The 20,609-nt window shown below is 40.0% G+C and overlaps 1 protein-coding gene across 1 annotated transcript in view; it reads right to left on the bottom strand.

Moving 5' to 3' along the window:
* Positions 1-7,684, bottom strand: part of LOC149815571 (DNA (cytosine-5)-methyltransferase DRM2-like) — a 63,496-nt gene extending 55,812 nt beyond the window's left edge. The window contains exons 1-4 of the mRNA XM_089988800.1: positions 7,670-7,684; positions 7,429-7,560; positions 7,193-7,322; positions 7,037-7,083 (exon numbers count right to left, since the gene is read on the bottom strand). Of these exons, the coding sequence (XP_089844926.1) occupies positions 7,037-7,083; positions 7,193-7,322; positions 7,429-7,560; positions 7,670-7,672 (312 nt within the window). The 5' untranslated portion in view covers positions 7,673-7,684. The remainder of the gene's footprint in view (positions 1-7,036; positions 7,084-7,192; positions 7,323-7,428; positions 7,561-7,669) is intronic.
* Between the last annotated feature and the right edge of the window lie 12,925 nt (positions 7,685-20,609).

Here is a 20,609-nt window from a genome sequence, read left to right as displayed (position 1 = left end):
TATGGAATCCATCACGAATTCCCGTTGATCTGACCATTCGTCAGCAGACCCTTCATTCGAGTTCTTTGCCATCCTTGGAGTAAACAAGGAATACCGATAATTAGAAATTTCAGGAAACGCGAAATAAGCCAAAAACATAAGTACTATTCATGTTTAACATGAGTAGTTTATGAAAACCCAACAATGTTGGTACATAAGGAGAACGCGTCAAGCATCTTAGCTTAACAATGCAAAATACACCTACTAAGCAAAAAGAAAGGTATACTCACAGCGCGATGCGGATGCTCAATGGTCAAGAATCCTTGCTTCCCTTAACTCTGATACCAAGTTGTAACGCCCCAAAATTTCAAACTTGCAAACCTTTCAGAAAAAAACAGACAAGAGACTTAAGAGGAATCTCTTCATCTCAGAGATGGTTTACGAAATCAGCGGAAGACTATACTTTTGTTAATTTCAGAAAGGCAACCTGACAACTTTGGGCGCGTTAGCTAAAAGAACCAAAACGCACAACCCATGCTACTTGCAAACACTTGGAAAAGCCACTTTCATTTAAGAAGTTCTCCAAAATAGTACAAAATTCGGATATCCCAAGGAAAATCCGTTACAAAACCCCAAACAACAGGACGCGAGCTAAGAGCAGGAAGAAGAACGTCTTGGAGCCATCGCGCCATCGCCTGTAGTGTACCTAATCATTACTTGTACCCATAGAATGGGTTAGTTTCGCGAAAAACTAGTAGGTGCACAAGAGAGACTGCAGGAAACTGAATTATGTACATTTAATTTAGCAGGTTACGCAGTTTAAAGCAAATATGCAGTCAAACAGATAAGCAATGCACAAGGTAAAATAGTGCAAGCGAATAAGTAGTGCAAGTGAGTCAGTAGTGCAAGCGAATCAGTAGTACAAGCGAGTCTCACGACCCAACGACCAGTGTGAAGAGACCTTATGTTTCGATAATTACTAGTCTGTGGGTACGTGCAGACAAAACGTAGAAACAACTGAGACTAGTTCGGGCGTCTGTTATTCTATGTATTTTCAATAACCCGAATAGCAAGTTGAGTTCGCTCCAAAGGGACGGCTTTAGCCGAGAGAGGATTCCCCAAAGAAGGCAGTGCCACGAATGCATCCAACTTCTGCAGAAGTGTTCAACTAACTATTGTAGCCCCTTTCCCCTAACTCCAATGACTGGGGAGGCCGGATTGTTGCCCGTAAGGTGGTTGTTAACAACTTATCCATTGGAGTTTGTACCGTTGTGTCCTCTCCCTTGACAGACCCATAGAAGCGAATAGGTACGTTAGGAGTTGCTTAACTAACGACCCATTCTATGATGTGGTCTTTAAACCACTCGAGCATCTTGCCTGTGAAGGCGAATGTGAGGCCATTTATTTGCATTTAGCACTGTTCGAGGTCGCACGACCGTCTCATCCAATCATCGCAGTACTAGACGTGTCGTGCACGACTACAAGTACTCTAGGATGAAGGGGGTATAGCTCCTCAATAGAAGCCTCAACAGGAGTGTCTCACAAAGATATAAAGTTTATCAACTTTACTTTATCCTTTGAAACAGCAGTACCTTGTGCCAACATTATGCATGCGATTTTCTAGAACCTCATCCGCTATCGGGGTATCTACATGCCTCGCATGACTCGATACCGGCCTCGATAGACGGGATACAGGTTTGTCAACAGAACCCCAACTTGTCTGCAGGACTGCATACTCAAGGAGTCAGGATCCTTGCAAGGTATCCCTCTCCTTAGACGATGATGTAACGCTAGCTCCCAACTCAACTCTCGTCGCAAGAGAGAAAGTGGTAAATGCCCCTTGCATCCTCCACTAGGATGCCCTTAAGGCATACGCAAAGAGCAAGAACCTGCACGTCATCTGCAATAGCAAGGCAATACCAACACATATGCAAAAGCAAGAGCCTAGGCGCAGAGTGTGACGGCAAGGTAAGCGCGGTAAGCAGAAGTGCGACGCTAAACCTCGACGCGATGCGTGACGGCAAGTAAAGACTGACATAAGGTAAAGGGCAAGGATCGCGAAACTGCGTCCGTGAGTTAAGTGCATACTCGTATAAATATATATATTTGTATATATATATTTATTTAATGGTCGTTTTTAGTTTAATTGAACTTAATTCAATTATCCAAGTCTTCCGTGCAACCTTCCCCTACCTCAGAGAGTTACGAGCTTGCTGGCGTCTGCGGATGTACACGACTGACGGCTCGGGTCGCAGAGCGCGAGTGGGATCCGTTGTAGCTGCAAATATGCGACAATCTTAGCACGCTAACAGCAAAATAGAAGGTCGAAGTCATTGCCACTGACCTAATGCGAAGGAAGCAGAAGCAGGGGCAGCGGGCCCCTGTTGACCTGCTTTCGGCAAAGTACGAGGAAGCAGGGGGTTGTACCCCTGCCCTCAAAGAGCGAGGGCAGGCAGGGTTGCGCCCCTGCCTGACGAACATGCACAGAGGTAGGGGCTCGGCCCCTGCCTAATGAAATACGAACATGCAAGGGCCGAAGCCCCTGCCTGATGCCAAGGAAGAACGAGGCTAGGGGGCTTGCCCCAGCATCTCGAAAAACAATGGAGGCAGGGGCGATGCCCCCGCCTAAAGAGTTAAGAGGCACAGGGAGGGGGCTCGGCCCCTCCCCTGCCGAAACAAAGAGTAGGGAGGGGCTCGACCCCCCTCCCCTGCCATAATAAGAAGCAGGGAGGGGTCCGACCCCCTCCCCTGCCGTAATAAGAAGCAGGGAGGGGACTCAGCCCCTCCCCTACTTACAAGGGTGCAGGGAGGAGTTGGGCTCCGCTCCTGCAACAAGAGGGTATCGGGAGGGCTCAGCCCCTCCCTTACCAACCACAGCGCCCCTCCCTCGCTAAAAAGAATCGCAGGGAGGGGGGCTTTGCCCCTCCCCTGTGATTCAATGGGGCAGAGAGGCGGCCTGCCCCCCCCCCCTTGCGCAACGAAGAAACGAGGGGGGAAAGAGAGAGAGAGAGACGAGCAAGGGAGAAGAAGGGGAGGAAGAGCGTACCTGGTGGTCGGCAGCGGAGAGAGTCGCCGGCGGCGATGGGCTGACGCTGGTCTCCGACGAATCGAGGAAGACGAGAGGCGGTGGGTGTCGGGGAGAGAGATGAGAGAGTCGAGGTGGAAGGGCGGTGAGGAGGGTTTCGTATCCCTCCTCCCGCCTGCCTCGTTGTCTCAAAAGACAATGAGAGGCGGTGGTCCGGGTCAGGTCTGAATCCGGCCTGAATCAAAACAATTTTTTTTTTGCTGTTACAAATATCATAATATTACATCATGTTTTCCTCAAATTCAATTCCCAATTTTTTTGCATTCTTTTTTTAACCTTCATTATCTTTAGTTAAAAAATGCCTCATAGATTCCTCATATTATCCACTTAATTGTAACTTTTCCCAAGAAAAGCTTTCATCCATAGGGCATGTTTGGAAGCAAGAAAAACTCTCATAGGAAAAGAAAATTTTGCCTATGAGAAGTTTTGATAATGATAACTTTTCTAAATGAAAAAGTTTTCGCTTGGTTGTATAGCATGATAAAAACACAATGCAAAAATGTGAAAAAATTAGGGAGAGAGAGGTTGATCAGCCCCCTCTCATTGAGAGGTGGTTCGACCAGATAGAGAGAGAAGTGGTCGACCAAGCCCGAGAGAGAGAGAGAGAGAGAGATAAAAATCAAGGTTGTAAGTACCGTATCGTTACCTGTATTGGTAGGGCCTAAAATAAGATATGTATTGTATTGTACCGTAAAAAATCATAATTTTTGTAATAAAAAATTTTTAAAATTTTCAAAAAAGTCATGAAAATTTAGCAAAAAAACTAAAAAAATCATAACACATGAAACAATAATGAATTGCACAAAATAAGACCATAAAATCACATATGAAGCATTTATGTATCTATGAGATGCATAAGATATCATCAAACATCAACTATCTCACAAATGCAAAATATTAAATATCTTGCAATTAAGAGCATGTGTAACGCCCCAAAATTTTAAACTTTCGAACCTTTTAGAAAACAGGCAAGAGACTAAAAAAAACTCTTTCCATCAGAGTTTGTTTATGAATCAGCAGAAGACTATTCTTTTGTTGAATTTAGAAAGGCAAGCTGACAACTTTGGGCACGTTAGCTAAAAAACCAAAACTCACAATCTATGCTACTTGCAAAACACTTGAAAAAGTCACTTTCATTAAAAGAAATTCTTAAATAGTACAAAATTCAGATATCCCAAGGAAAATCCGTTACAAAACCCAAAAACGTTCAGGACACAAGCTAAGAGCAGGAAAAAGAAGTCTTGAAGTCATATTGCAAACGCGTCATCGCCCATGGTGTACCTAATCATCACTTGTACCCATAGAATGAGTTTCACGAAAAATTAGTAGGTGCACAAGAGAGACTACAGAAAACTGAATTAAGTACATTTAATTCAGCATGCAGTTAAACAGGTAAGTAGTTCAACTGTCAAACGCAGCATGACAATTCATTTGATCGTAAGCTATGAACTACCACGCAGCAAGCAAGTCTCATGACCCATCAACCAGTGTAAACAGATTTTATGTTTTGATATTACTGTCATGCGGGTACGCGCAGACAAAACGTAGAAACAACTTAGACTAGTTCGGGCGTTTGTTATTCTATGTATTTTCAATAACCCGAATAGCTAGTTGAGTCCGCTCCTAAAGGGACGGCTTTAGTCGAGAGAGGATTCCCCAAAGGCAAGTACTTGGCAACGGATGCATCCAACTTCTACAGAAGTCCATATAATGTCTGGTAGTCCCTTCCCCTAACTCCAATGACTGGGGAGACCGGATCTTTGCCCGTGGGGTGGTTGTTAGCAACCTGTCCATTGGAGTTTTGTACCGATCCATCCTCTCCCTTGACAGAAAAACAAGGGTGAATGAGTGCGTCAAGGGTAAATTAACTGACGACTCATTCTATATGCTCTGGTCTTTTGACCAAATGAGCATCTTGCTTATGAAGGCGATCTCATTTTTATGTGTTTACAACATTGTGCATTTAGCACTCTTCTAGTAGGCAGGGGCGTCACCCCTGCCGAAATTAGCGGAGGCAGGGGCGACGCCCCTGCCTACTAGAAGGAGAAGGCGCAAGGAGGGTGCTTGGCCCCTCCCCCGCCAAACTGAGGATGCAGGGAGGGGCTTGGCCCCATCCCTGCCAAAGGGTACGTAGGAAAGGTGCTCAACCCCTCCCTTGCATACAAGGGGTACAGGGAGGGTGCTCCGCCCCTTCCCTGTCGCTGGAAGGTGCAGGGAGGGTCGCAGCCCCTCCCCTGAACAACGAGGGTGCAGGGAGGGGGCTCGACCCCTCCCCTGCCGAAAAAATGGAGCAGGGAGGAGCTCGACCCCTCCCCTGTCGTAACAAGGAGCAGGGAGGGCCTCGACCCCTCCCCTACAACCAGAGGGCACAGGGAGGGGGCTCGGCCCCTCCCTTACCAAACACGGTGCAGGGGAGGGGCTCGGCCACTCCCTCGCTAAAAGGAGTAGCAGGGAGGGGGCTTTGCCCCTCCCCTGCGATTTAGGGCAGCAAGGAGGCGGCTCGGCCCCCTCCCTGCGCAACGGAGAGGTGAGGGAGAAAAAGAGACGAAAAGAAAAGGAGAAGAGGCGTACCTGGGGGTCACCAGCGTGCGAGCATCGCCAGAGAGGAGCTTGTCAGAGTGGGTCGTTGGTGGCGGTGATGTTGCCAGTGCGAAGAAACAAGAGGGACAGAGTCGAGGACGAGAGGGTGAGAGAGAGAGAGAGAGAGAGACGAGGGGAAGGAGGTTTCGAGAAACCTCCCCCCTTTGCCTCGCTGTCCTTAAAGGGCACGAGGGAGGCGGTGCCTCCATTGGGTCCGGGTTGGGTTCGGATCCGACCTGAATCTAAGGTTTTTTTTTTCGGGTTTTACAGCATGTCACAAGGCTTATACTTTCATATTACATAAATAAAAATATTTTGGCAACAGTTGCACTCGATTTTCAATCGGTTTTCACTCATTACTTGAATGTCTCATTGTCATGTCAGATCATCTGATGTCATCTTTGTTAGAGGAGTGTGGAGCCTGATTTCTATCTTGATATAACCTTAATTTTCGTTGATCCAATTTCGTGGTAAGTTAGCAGGAAGTTGTAGAGAGCAGTGCTCTTCGAGGCAAAAATTTTTTGGAAGGTAGTTTTGTAATTTTACTCATAATAGAGATTTTTTACCTTAAAAATAGTCACAAAAATAGAGAAAAATGCACTCTTAAAAAAGTCACAAAAGCCTTCTATGTTGCGCATGGATCGGCCTCCAAATCGCTCTCACAACTCCTAGGGTGTATAGATACCCCTAATGGTCTCTATACAAATGAGGTAGTCAGCCATCAAGAGGTCTTTAAAACAAAAAAAAAATATGATTCGGCACTTTTTAAAGTGCGGCGAAGGTGAATCGTAAGATACACCCTATATCGTATGATATGGTATGATACACAATTGTATCATACAATATATACACGATACGAGTGTGTATCATATCATTATTGCTCATAGTATATGATACTTACAACATTGTTAAAAATGGTGGTGGGCATAAAGATGACGAAGATGGAGGAAGCTCTTCTTGTAGCAACCACATGGAACGAGGTGTGTTTTGGGTGAATAGATGCCTTAATGCAAAAAGGAATTTTTATAGGAAAAATTCCTCTACCTCCCAAGACGGGGGAATTTTTTTTATCAAAAATCAAACTTTTTACAAAAACTTTTCTTTCAAAAAAAAATCTCCTTTTGGGATGGATGGTTGCAAAAGTTATGTTTTCTATCCTACTTGCATTTTTCCTACCATTTTCTAGCTTTCATGCTCTTATGGATTTCGGTAATAAAGAGAAACTCAAAAACAAGGATAATGACAAAATCCAGAAATTGCCTAACAAGATAATCTTCCAGTCTCCCATTCTCAGGCAGATGCAAAAGATCCTATTAGAAGTATAATTGACAATATTTCAATATTCCAGATAAAGGAAAAGCAGCAGAAGAAAAGCAAGAAGAAGACACTCACAGAATAAGTTAATAGGGTCTCCAGAACTGCGTCAGCATCTCCATCTCCTGCACACATAGACCAAAGGCTTCCAATTTCATCATTTCCAGTACCAGAGACTCTACACCATGCAGTTTAACGAAAAACATGAGCAGAACAGTCACCACAGAACCTAACCATTTTGCTTGATGGCCCTTTCCACCATGTTCTCCGCGAATCCCATCTCCAAGAATTGGCGTTTCAGCCCCGACGACGACGAACTGGGAATTGTCTCATCTTCCCCAACCTTCTGTTCGGGGCTCCGATCCTTAACAAAGTCCAAAACCAAACAATTGAATCAACCACCAGGAAACTCAGGTCAAGTAACGATGAAAAGGAGCAAGAACAGCACAATGCAGCGTGCTGAAGGCCACCTCTTTGGACTGCCCACCAACTTCAGAGCGTCGAAAATCCGAACTGACGCACGAAAACGAGGAAGCTTCTGCTTCCATCTCTTCTTTATCATCTGATTCAGACGGAATGCTTTCTTCATAGTCCACAATTTTCTACAGAAACCGAACAACGAACTCTTAGAGCATCAAAAGAAGGTGAAATACCCAACAAATTTAAAGTTAAACATGAATGTCTAAATTGTAAATTGAAAGAAACAAGTACCATTTCTTCTGCAAAGTATCTTTTCAAGAGAAACCCTCAATTTTTTGTACAAAAATAACAAGATCCTGAAGCTCTTATACAGCAGGTCCTCTAAAGTAAAAAAAACAAAAAAAAAAGAGTCCAGAACACCAAAATACCCTGGTAGACAAAACAAAAATGTAAATTTTGTTATATTATGTTTTTAAAATCGTTTGAGTGTTCAAAGAGAGTTATAAAATTTTAAAAATATATAATTAAATTATATTTAAAAGAAACATAAGAATGAAATAGATTAAAAAAACATAAAACACTAAAAAAATTGCAAGTGAAGAAGTATCTATCACCCGCTTCCAAATATGGTTTTACTTGTCTGGCAGGTGTACGTCACCTTATGTTGTAATGTTGCAGGTTCAAAACCCAATGGTACAATTGTATAAGTGGTAGAGTAAAAAAATTCGTTTGCTTTAAGAGTGCAAACTTTTAATTATTGAAAAAATATTCTTTTATATTTTATTTAAAAACACTTTATTTGATTTATAATTGAAAACAACTTCAAGTCTTTTGAAAAAACAATTGAGCCAAAGAAGTCATTTTGGTATGCCGATTGATTGTTGCTGACCCTTCATTGGTATTTTTCGAGATGGACACCCCCACTTATATCAAGAAATATCAAGATGAATGGCTGTCGTGCAAGTTGTTGCATATACTGTGAAGTTTTGAGCCAAAATGATGTAGTTGAGTTATATATAATAAAATTATTGTAGTATCCTTTACCTAAATGGTTTTGTGTAAAAATAAATCTTGAAATATCTTCAGACACATGACACTGAATATAAACCAAAAGACCTATCAAACAGAAGACAAATTTGTTGAAAAGGTTAATATTTTGCCCAATTTTTAAAAATCTAATTACAGTAAATTTTATTGTTAATTATCTTTAAAATGTATGAGATTTTTCATTTTAAATCAAACATATTGAAATTTTTATAAAACAACAAATTTTTTACCTAACTAAACCAAGATCTATTTGATTTATTGTTTATATATATATATATAAATTTAAGCACATTTTATAAATAAGAATCTTGTCTTTATTTTTTTATTAAGTGAATTTTGGATTACTAACTTTTTAAATTATAATGAAAAAGAAAAGAAAATTAGTGTTAATTGTGAATGATGATAATGGTAGTGGCCCGGTCCACTGCCATCTCTAGTTGTCGGTGCACGTTTCCTTGGGACGTTGCAGGTTACAACCCCCAATACATTCAATAATAACGTAACCCTAGCTTGCATCCCATGGTGATAAATGGTGATTAGGAACAGTGATTGTGACGGTGGTAATGGTAGAAAAGAGGTGGTGGAGAAATAGAAGAAAATAAGTATTTGTAAGAAAAAAATTTATTTTTTTAATAAAGTAGAAATTAAAAATACAGTACTCAAAACTCGGTATTTAAAATAAGCATAAACGAAAAGGACTATTTGTAAAAAAACCAAGGGTAAATTTTTTCAATAAATTAGCCAATGTAAAAATTGAAAAGGTCCCGTGGAACTCAAGAGGGTACTTTCGTCAGATAAGAGGTACGGAATGAAAAGCCCCCGCCAGTTTGCCTCGATAAGGGGGTTGATTTGTCCTTTCTGAAAAAACCCTAAAAGTTCCCAAAACTAACGCTATTGCCATTCATTGCAGGAAGAGCGCTATAGGGAATTTGCTCAAATAACCAAATAACCCCCACTAGAAAGGGTACGTATGTAATTTCGTACCCGAAAAAAAAGCGCCAAGAACCCATCTGGAGAACGGGTAGGTTTTATTTCCTTACGAAAATACCCTGATCTGCAGAAGCCATCGAGGTACGGGGCTAAGTAGACGGCATCATTTTTCGCGCCACGAAAATTCAAGTCTGATATTTTAATATATCGTCAATTTTATTGAGTATTTAAAAAGCTGCTATAACTTCGAGAATATTTTTCCTTTTTTCTTCGTATCACTATGCTTAATTTTCAAATATATATTTACCAACAAAGTTTCAATACTGCCGTTTGTGACATTTTATACTAGGGATGGTAAATGAGTTGAACCAGACGAGCTTAAGTATTCAAGCTTGGCTCGTTCTTACGGTGAGTCAAGCCAAGTTAGAGCTCATAATCAAACCAAGTTAAGTGAGTTAAGTTCAAGCCAACTTGTTTTAAAAATATGTTGTTTTAAAGTAGAAAGAAATATGATTACAAAAAAATACATGTAAAATATATATAGAATATACTTTTTACTTTCCAATGAGTTTTGCAAGCGAGTCTAGCTGTATATTTATTGTTTATATTCAGCTTGTCGAGGTGAGTTCAAAAGAGCTCTTTACAAGTCAAATACGAGTCGATGGCTCAGCTTGTTTCATAACCTTATTTCATACAGTACCAACTCCCCACGTTGCCATGAACATGACCCTTGACTTGATCCGGTCACCTCTGGACATGTTGGCATTGAAAGATGACAATGACCTCTAAATTTAAGGACCTTAAGAACAAGGGCATTGCCCTCAATGATGCATGGAGTATTTTGTTTTTCTCTTTCTTAGAGGGTATATTATTGTTTTAATAGCCGTAACTCAATAAATATTCACACATCTCATTCTATAGGGCCGCCACTACAAGAAAAATGTTAATTAGCGATGGAAAATTGTGATAGATTTTTTTTGTCGCAAATTTGCGATGGATTAATGAGAGAAAACTATTTGTCGCTAACATTTAAAATATTTACAAAATTAGCTATAGAAATATCTCTATCGCTAAATCTGTCGCTAATTAGCGACGAATTAGGGCGAAAAAATTTGCTCGCTAATTTTTTATTTAAACCGTCCCACTTGAGGCACGAAATTTTTCCTCCCCCTCATTCAAAATTTTCCCTCCCTTCGTTTTTCTCTCACCCCATTCAATTTAAATTGTCTCCACCTGAGGTGTTTCTTAGGACCCCAAAAGCCCTGCCCTTCCTCTGACGATGCGCAACGGCCTCTCGCACCACAGAGGGCAGTTGAAAGAAGGCGTTGAACCGACTGAACCACGGCGTGAGCAGGAGCAGGGTGGGTCGCTACTTCAAGCTCGAGGAGCACAGGTCCAGCTTCACCACCGAGATCAGGGCGGGGACGGCCACATTCCTCACCATGGCCTACATTATTGTCGTTAATGCAAGCATCCTTACCGACTCCGATGGGCCCTGCTCCATCTCAGATTAAGTGCCGCTCTGCAACGATCCCTCTGTCCCCGTCTCCTCCTGTTCGGGCACCAATGGCACCTCCATCCTCCACGTCATCGTCCAGCCCGATGCCTCATGCAAGTTCTCCCCCATCAACCCTGGCTACGCCGCCTGCCTTGATAGCTCCTCCTGGCGGTGTCCCTCGCCAGTCTCCACCGCCTGTCCCGCCTCTCCCTCGCCGGATCCCATCTCCACTATGACCCTTTCTCCCGTCATGACTGGCTCGCTGCGGAAGAGTGTCCCGACGCCGGAATGCACCTGTTCTGTGCAAAAAAAATTGCTCCATGTCGGAGAACGCGCCGGCAGCGAGTAATTTTTTTTTTAATTTAACGATGGATTAGCGATGGATATTATCCATCGCTAATTTAAAATAATGAAGGACTCGCGATGGATCATGTCTGTCGCTAATCTGTCACAAATTAGTGACAAAATTAGCGACCGATAAGTTCTGGCACTACTTAGCGTCGAAAAAATCGTGATAAAAGTTATCCGTCGCCAATCTGACGCTAATCTGTCGCTAAACAATTTAGCGATAGATTAGCGTCAGATTAGCGATGGATTTAGGTCATCGCTAATCCACAGGTTTCTTGTAGTGCGCCACAAGAAAAGCTTTCTTAATCTTCTTCTCATATCACTATTTTTAGCTCTCTCTCTCTCACGCACGTTTTCTATTTAGTTTCTCTTGTGCTATATAAATAAGCAAAATATTTTATTTCAAAAAAGTTATTATATCAAAACTTCTTATATGCAAAAAAAAAATCCTATGAGAAATTTTCTTGTTTCCAAATGGTGTCATTCATCAAAAGAATAAGGATTTCTCATAACCTAACACCAAATTTTTTATGTTCCTCATTGGTGGCTTTTGATAAAAATTTTGAAGTTGAGAAGAAATGACTTACCCAGATTACGTAAAAGCCTTTTTAAAAGAGGTAAAGATGTCATTTGCAAGTCTTAACCATCCTTTGCTCGAAATAAAGGTGCCCTAACAGGTTTCTCAATTTTTATAGTTGAAATCACACCATTGCAGATTCATGTATGCACATAAAAATCAAACGTGTATAAGTATCAATCGAAATATTACATAAAATTGAAATAAACGAATTAAGGATCTTTAAAATATCTTTGTTTGGCTTTTAGGTTTCTTTTTGGTTTGACAGCACTTCCACATAGATACGAAGTTTTTTACAGTAGTTTTGGTAGCACTTTTGTATGGGTATAGTAGTTTGAGAGAGAAGGGTATGCTAAGGCTAGAGCTTGTTCTCTCTAAGGCCAACACTCGGACAGAGAATTTTTAGATGATGAGATAGTAGAAGTAGGCCCTTATTTATAGAATTTCAAACTAGATATGGATCGCTTAATCTTCTAGGTCTAGATCTAACCCAAATGGATTTGAGTATATTCCAAATGAGGATAAGACTCATCTGTAATAGCCTTTCCCTCCTGAAAATTGAACAAGAGTGGAAAAAGTTAGGATAAGAACGGATGGGGATAAGCCAAATGGCTTATCCTCTCATTTGAGGCATGGGACGACTAAAGTGTTTGGTCGTCCCAAAGTAGGATGGCCAAACCAAGGGTTGTCCCAAGGTAGGATGGAAGAACAACGGGGTCGTCCCAAGGCCAAAATAGGATGGGAGAAGCTGAGACAGGCGAGACGACCAAACCGAGTGTCGTCTCAAGGTGGGATGACATAATGGGGAGGGGCGTCCCAAGGCCAAAACAGGATGGGAGAAGCTCAGATAGGCGAGATGACCAAACTGAGTGTCGTCCCAAGGTGGGACAACAGAATGGGGAGTGGCGTTCCAAGGCAAGAATAGGCTCGGACTGACTGAGAGTGGTTGAGGCAGGTAGGATGGCCAAATCCCAATCGAGGGTCGTCCCAAAGTGGGATGACTGAACAGGGGAGCATCCCAAGGCAGGAACATGCTGAGACATATATGATGGCCTGGACAAGCTAGGATGATAGGGGGCGTGATGTCATGGACAGGTTGGGATGGTATGGACAGGCTAGGATGATTGGGCATGTTCTGTCATCCCAGACAAGGAGACAAACTAAGATGACAGAACATGTTCTGCCATCACAAACAAGGGGTATATCCTAGGCAGGTTTTATACGCTTTTATTGTCCCAGGACAAGGGGATAAGCCCAGAATGACACAAGTTATGTCATCCCATGAGAGGACGACACAACAATTTGTGATGTCTCATCCCAAAACTAGGAAAAAAAATGGAGGGGGCACTGCTTGTGTCATCCGATACCTGAAACAGGCGAGTGCAACTCGTCCAAGGGGCAAAGGCCTATCTTAGGGGATGATGACCCAAACGACACCTCAAGTGTTCCTTCTTAAGGTAGGACAAATGGACTTTATAGGGTTTTGGGCATTTTAGAAAATTTGATTATCTCCTTTCTTTGTCATTAATCGACGTGATTCGATTTATAACAAAGAAATAGACATGTCTAAATTTTAAAATAATTAGGTTGTCGAGACCGTGCTTGGTTCCGGTGAATGAGGTCAGGTCAGTTTTAAAGACCCCCGAGATGTGAAGACCATTTGGATCCCGTCAAACAAAGATGGGTCAGTGTTTTTACAGAGAAAACTGGGTTGTCGAGACCGTGATTAGTCTCACCGAATGAGGTCAAACCAGTTTTGAAGACCACTAGGTTGTGGAGACCGTTTGGGTCATGCCAAACGAGATCGAGCCAGTATTTTTGGTGAGAAAACTGGTTGTCGAGATCGTGATTGGTCTCGTCGAATGAGGTCAAGCCAATATAAAAACCACTAGATTATGAGTGTTGTTTGGGTCTTACCAAATATGGTCGAGCCAGTGTTCTAACAAGAAAACTTGGTTGGCAAGACCATGATTGGTCTCATCGAATAAACTCATGCCAGTTTAAAAACCACTGGGTTATGAGGACCGTTTGGGTCTCATCAAATGAGGTTGGGCTAGTTTAAAAACCACTAGGTTATGAAGGTCGTTTGAGTCCCGCCGAATGTAGTGAGAATTTTCAGTCTCTCCCACACTTTAAGATTCTCATGTGTTGTTAGTGTGTTGGAACGATTTCCTCCATGACTTAATCTCTCTCAACTCTAAAAGATCCAATTCTTTCGAAATTTGAGATTGTAAATCATGCATCTCATAAGGCACAATCATTGAATCTGAAATCCTTTGGATATTTGCAAAGGAAGCTTCCATTCTATCATATCAAACCCAACAAAAACATTCCAAGTAATTCACCTAAACAAATGCAATGCCAATAAATGGACAACTCTCAACTTAATACATTGTGAACATGTTGTGCTTTAATTTGCTCGTTTGCATCATGTTGTTTATGAAATTCTCTCTAGAGTTGCAATTATTTATGGTTGTCATGAAGCTTTAATTTGTTCATTTCTCTTATGTTTCCTCTTAAAATCTTGGTTTTACTACATCACTTGATCAATTTAAGACATGCCAATAAAAAACTAAAATAGAAAAAGAAAGACATATATCATAAAATCAAAAAAATTGAACCTTTATCTAAGCGAGCAAAATTGTCAGTTATAACAGACAAGTCATGTAAAAAAACCTACCCTCTAAAATGCAACAAACCTGATTGGATTTGCTATCTAAGGGCTCGTTTGGAAGTGAGAAAACAGTAGGAAAAGTGAAAGTAGGAAAGCAAAAATTATAACATTTCCAACCATTCCAAATTTTAGAAAAATTTTGAAAGAAAAGATTTTCTAAAAATATAATTTTTTATAAGAAAAATTTCTCCACCTAAAGGGCTGGGGAGAATTTTCCTATCAAAATTTCTTTTTGTATTAGGGCAACCATTCTCCCAAAACACATCTCATTCTTTGTACTGTCACAACAAGAGATTCCTCCCACCCACTACCATTTTTCAAGTCTCTCTGGTTCTTCATCTTCCTCCCACTCACCACTATTTTCAGGACTCCCTCTCTCTCTCTCTTTTCATTGCATTTTTTTTCAAGTAAGACAAACAAACAAACAAAAATTTATTTGAAAATATTATCATATCCAAACTTCTCGTTGGCATTTTTTTTTCTTATGAAAATTTTTCTTGCTTCCAAACTTGCCCTAAAGAACTTCTAGTTATTACGTACCTGAAACACCAACCTAACATGAAGAAAACATATGGGTACTTCGTGTAACCTAGAGAGAGAGGTTGTCAAATGCATACTATATGAAATAAGAGTGGAGGGAGCTGAACAGGTGCCCTTAGAGAAAAAAGATTAAATGAGAGGAGAGCCAAACAACACCATTCATTGGGGAAGCAAGAGAGACGTAGCATGGGGGTTTACGTTGAGAAAAGATAGGAGACAATGGTTGCATTAAACTAAGGAAAAACAATAAATTAACTTAAACAAAAGAATTTATTGTTTGCAAACTGGGCTTCAGTCACCTTAAAGTTTGACTCAATACAAGCTAGTATACATAATATATATATATATATATATATATATATATATATATATATATATATATATATATATATATATATATATATTATTCAGTTGTCTACATGGATTACATTTTTGTTCTTTTGACGAAGACAAGGAAAATGACTTTTTGAGATTGTCCCTGATATATCTTCACTTGGCTGAACGACAGAGGTTGTTGTTGGTTGGTGTGCGAACTAGTAGTGGAGAACCTAGAACTCCAGAACTAGAGTCAGTGATTGCACCATACCAGAGCGCTAGAGGGCTGGAGATATTGATTAATGAAATTCATAAGGATTGTGATTACACTTATGCTTGCTACCAGCCTTGAACTTGAAGTGGATCTCCTGTCTATGTTCCACAACTTAAAGAGTGTTGATGGCTGACTGATCATTCATAATTTTATGCATTTGATATACAGTTTATATGCATGATTACTGTTGAAAATAAGAATAATCACCCGTGTTTCATCGATTTTGGCAGAGCATCTTTTATTTTTCAAAAAGAAAAATAAATAAATAAAGTGAATCCAATTGAGTGTTTTTGTAAAATTAATTTCTTACTAGCAGTCTTTTTGAAAACACTTTTTGAAAAGAGAGTCTTTTTGAATTTATAAAAAATTTAGAGTGTTTTTTAGAAAATTTTCTTAAAATAGTCATTAACCCTAATCTTAGTCTTTCAATAGTAGCAATTAGAGAGGGGCTGAGTCTTTTTCTAGAGATTCATGCCAGCCAGCCCCCCTTTCTCCTCTCTTCCCCTCTCTTTTCATTCAGTTCCTCCCCCACTCTTCTCTCTTCCTTCTCCTCTTTCTTCTTTTCTTCTTTCTGTATCCTTGTCGGCATCCCCTTCTTGTTTCATCGGAGTGAACTTGCATACTCGAAGAATGACCGCTTCTTCTTCTCAACCCCTCAGTCGAAGGCAAACCACAAGGTGAGTCTCTTCTCCTCCGTCTCTTTGTTTTTTTGCACATAGAATAGCTTTCGATTATGAGTATATATAGTTTTCTTTTTGGCATTGCGTCTTAGCATGATAATATATTCCCATTCGTTGTTTGCACTGAGTTAGGTTTTGACATTCTTTTTAGAAAATACAAAAAAAATGAAAGGATCACTACAACAAGCCTGATTTGATTACTAGATCCAACTGACCATTCGTTTGGCTCAGATCTGATCAGATCAGGCCATCGTTGGCCTGATCTACTGAATTGTTGTGTAGCAATCGCCATCTTCCCTATTTTTGGTATATGAAATTTTTTATTTGCTGGTCACTGTAGATTAGGTTTGCTACCCTAAACTACCTGGATCTGTCAATAGATTAGACCATCCTGATCTATAGCAGATCTGCGATCAGATCTGTCAAGCGAGTTCATGACTTGTCAGCCAATCCAAGTGAATCAGTCCTGATTTGATCAGGGGAATCACACTCGACCGATCATTCAATCTGTCAGTCTGACAAACCGATTGATCTGCTGATTACCAGCAAGTCATTTGCTCTGAAATTCTGCCAGGTGCAGTCAACGTGTGAAGCCAATAGGTCTGGCTGGCAGCCCATTAAATCACATCAGATCTGAACCGGTAATTGACTGCCATCAAACCAACCCAAGTCTGCTCAGATCTTATCTGGTGAGACCCTATTATCAATCAACCCAGCATAACCAAATAGGTGCCAGCCTGGACCTGTTGCTCAGATCTGGCCGTTTATAGGAGTGTATGAATTTTGTTACTGATAAAAATCTAACCCAACACAGGCGCCATGCTAGATCTGAGCCAAACTGCTGCACGTTCAGTAGACAAGTCTAAATTGCATTCAACCGGCTTGATTCTAATTTGTTAGCTTTGATTTTCCCAGGTGATAGGATGATCGGACTCTGGCAGGATAAGGCAACATTAGGCTTGTGTGTTTTCTTCGTTTCCTTTTAATTAGTCGAGTGTTAGGATTTAGTTAACATATTTATTTTCTTTGGTAATAGCTCAACATAGTTAGTTTTTAGTTTTGCTACATATTGAAGGATAGATTGAAAAACTATTTTGGGAATCTCGATCTAGCAGACTGTAAGCTAAACCAATTTATTATTCAACCTGGATTTTTCCTTTCCTTTAGAAAATTAGAAGCATTTAAGTTTTTGTCATTTAGATTTAATTGTTATTTTATTGCAACTAACTTGAACTAGATTAAAATCTAGTGGTTTGGGTGTTTGTGTTTAGTGTGTCTTATAGGTGGGTTCACATGCGCAAATAGAGTGACATCGCTAGGGTCGTGCCCGTGCGAAGCAAAAAAAAGCGAGTTCGTGATAGCAAACAGAGCCCTGCAATTTATTTATTTTTGGCCAGAGGGTCATTTACTTTAAGTTGGGTTGTAATAAGGCATTTTTTAGCCCTCTGCAGAGGGTAACACATTTTATATTTTTTATTTTATTTATTCAAGGCAATAAAGTTTGTTCATGTGTGGGGTACAAAAGTTTTTTTTCATGTTTTCTGTGTTCGACCTGGACTTCACCACTAGTGTGAATCGGAATTTGAAATTTGATGCACTGTTTACACAAGCAAATTTTAATGAAAAACATCTTTTAAAAATACTTTCACGCAAAGTTGCATCAAATTTTTGGTGCCATTGCGGGGGAACGGCGATTTAAAAACTAAATACCCACTTTATTACCTTTTTTGCATTTATTTAGGATGTCTAGCTTGCTTTTGTTCATAATGTAGGATTGTTTAGTTTAATTTATGTTGATATTTAGGGCTGCTTAGTTTGCTTTTGTTAATTTATTAGGATTGTTAGAACCACATTGAGTGCAAACCATAGAGCTTGCTTATTTTATTGCACGACCCACCTATTAGGAGACCCTTTTAGGTAACTACACATGTAGTTTGCTTTGAAGCTCTATATATGCATTTTGTATTGGTTGTTTATTTCCAGCTTTTTGTTATTTTATTTTTGCCCACTTTCGTGGTGTGGTTTGAGCATGATTGCGCGTTAGGTTAGGTAGAAAACCAAACCTTGTGATGATTGCTACATCGGTCTCTACCCAAGGTGTATGCAAGGGTGACACTCACTAGACCATGTGCTCGTTGAACTTGTAGAGGACCCAAAGTCCATCCTTAGGCGAGCCAGTAGATCCAGCCACATGGCTGAGAATCAACCGCTCGTCCCCTGAGGGAGTATTTCATTTTCAATGAATATACTCTCACCTCCTGCATTGTGAGACCTAATGTAGGAGCAAACTAATTTGAAATTAAGGTCAGTGTCTTATAGATATTACCTTCTTTCTACAGCCTTAGCAATGAGGACCCCTATTGTCCTCTCGACGAGTTCTTAGAGATCTGCTCTATGGTGCAGATCAATAATTTTGGAGATGATGTGTTGAGATTGACTCTTTTCTCATTCTCCCTCAAAGATAAAGCCAAGCACTAGCTAAAGTCCTTAGATACAGTACGAATTGCCACTTGGGAACAGTTGCAAAAAGAATTTTTTTAAAAAAATATTTTTTATTGGTAAAGCAAACTAAAATCGAAAGGCTATTGTAAAACCCGCAGTTTTCTTGATAATTAAAATGACTATATGATGGTATTGATGTGATTATGACTATATTTGGGCATTCTTGATTGTCTTGATTTTCTTAAAAATCTTGAATTGGTGATATTCTTGATTTTCTCAATTTTTTGGATTTTCTTGAATTTCTTGAATTTATTAGTTTTGAGTAATTATAAATCTTTGTCTTAATATGTGAATAATATTTCAAGAATAATTGAAAAAGATCAGTCATAAAGAAAATTTTTGACTTGTGATTTGGATCTCGAATTTTGGTTCTGGATCCAAAATCGCTATTTGGATCTAAGTTAGATGTGGGGTTTGGTTTGGTTTGGTTTAGATCTTATTCTAATTAGTTTTTAAACCCAATGAATGTGCTTTGGACCCTCATGGGGGACATCCATTGTGGATCCTCATTTGGATCCAAGAGCCCACTTAGTTTCTATAACTTTTAGTTTTAATTTCATAAAAAATTAAATTAAGCAAAATAAAGGAAGGATAATTAAGACCTTTAAATTAAATGTTTTTAAAGTTTTAAATATAGGAGACGTCCCATGCATATAGAAGAGTCCATATGAGTTTTCAAGCTAGAATCAAATGGTGAAAAGTCAAACTTTATTGTTTTATAAAATAATAAAATATAAAATATTAAAAAAATCATAATTAGGAGTCTAGAGGTTGTTTTTTTCTCTAGAATTGTCCTCTGTCCCCTCCACACATTTTTGGAGATGGAAGGTTCAGATCTTATTGATCTAGGGATGGGGAGAGTATAAAATTACGCCCATCCTACATGCCCCTCACTTTTTGAGAAAAAAATCTCTCTTTTTTCTTTCTCTCTCTCCTTTTCCTTTTCTTCCTGCTTTTTGAGTTTTTTCTCTCCTCCAAAACATGTAGAAGCCTTGGAGAACGCTTGTGCAACCATTAGACCTTTACTTGGTCATTAGGTGGTGGTGGAATAGGAGTCAGATCATCCATTTCTTCGTTCTAACCATGAAAATTGATCGTAGACATGTAAGATTTACATAGTCGATGTTTTTACACCCTTGGTGTGACGCCCCAAACCCCGACCTTGGAAAAACCTCATATTTTCTATGAAATTTTTTTTGAAAGGTTTTACTGAAAATAACGAAAACAAAGGATAAAGAAGGTAGCAAGGCCGCAAGTCTGGACGGCCACAGGTAAGTACAACAGACATGATTATTAAACAAAAGAAAAGTATAATCACAAGTATAGAGGGTATATAACCCAACAGTTTAAAGGTAACAAAATGTGACAGTACAACAAGTCTCAAAATAGGGAGTGTATCCCAACAAAACCCAAAACCAACAGGAGCAAGATCTGCAGCTAAGTGTGGGTTCCCACGCCTCCATCGTGTGTCGCCGCATCAACATTGTACCTACTCATCACCTGCATCCTCATAAAATGGGGTCTGTCCTCTTGCGAGGTAGTCAATAAACAATAACGATATATATCTCACTTCTATGAGAAAAAACAAGAAGCAGTAACATGAAATAACCAGTACATGTGTCGGTGTCTGGTATGTGCATATGTGACAAGTGCTAACCAAGTGAAATAGGTAACAAAACTGAAGTAACTGCAGAACAAGTAACTAAGGGTAGTAAAGAAATGTAACAAGAACTGAAACAACTGCTGACAAATAACTAAGAGCAGTAAAGGAACGTAACGAGAACTGAAACAACTGCTGAACAAGTAAAGTAACAACTACAATATGCCAGCTGTGATTGGTTAGTCT

The sequence above is a fragment of the Nuphar pumila genome, chromosome 15 (genome assembly GCF_984573655.1).
Source record: "Nuphar pumila chromosome 15, dmNupPumi1.hap1.1, whole genome shotgun sequence".
Taxonomy (NCBI): domain Eukaryota; kingdom Viridiplantae; phylum Streptophyta; class Magnoliopsida; order Nymphaeales; family Nymphaeaceae; genus Nuphar; species Nuphar pumila.
Note: the sequence above shows the minus strand (reverse complement) of the source record. Positions and strands in the feature narration are given on the sequence as shown.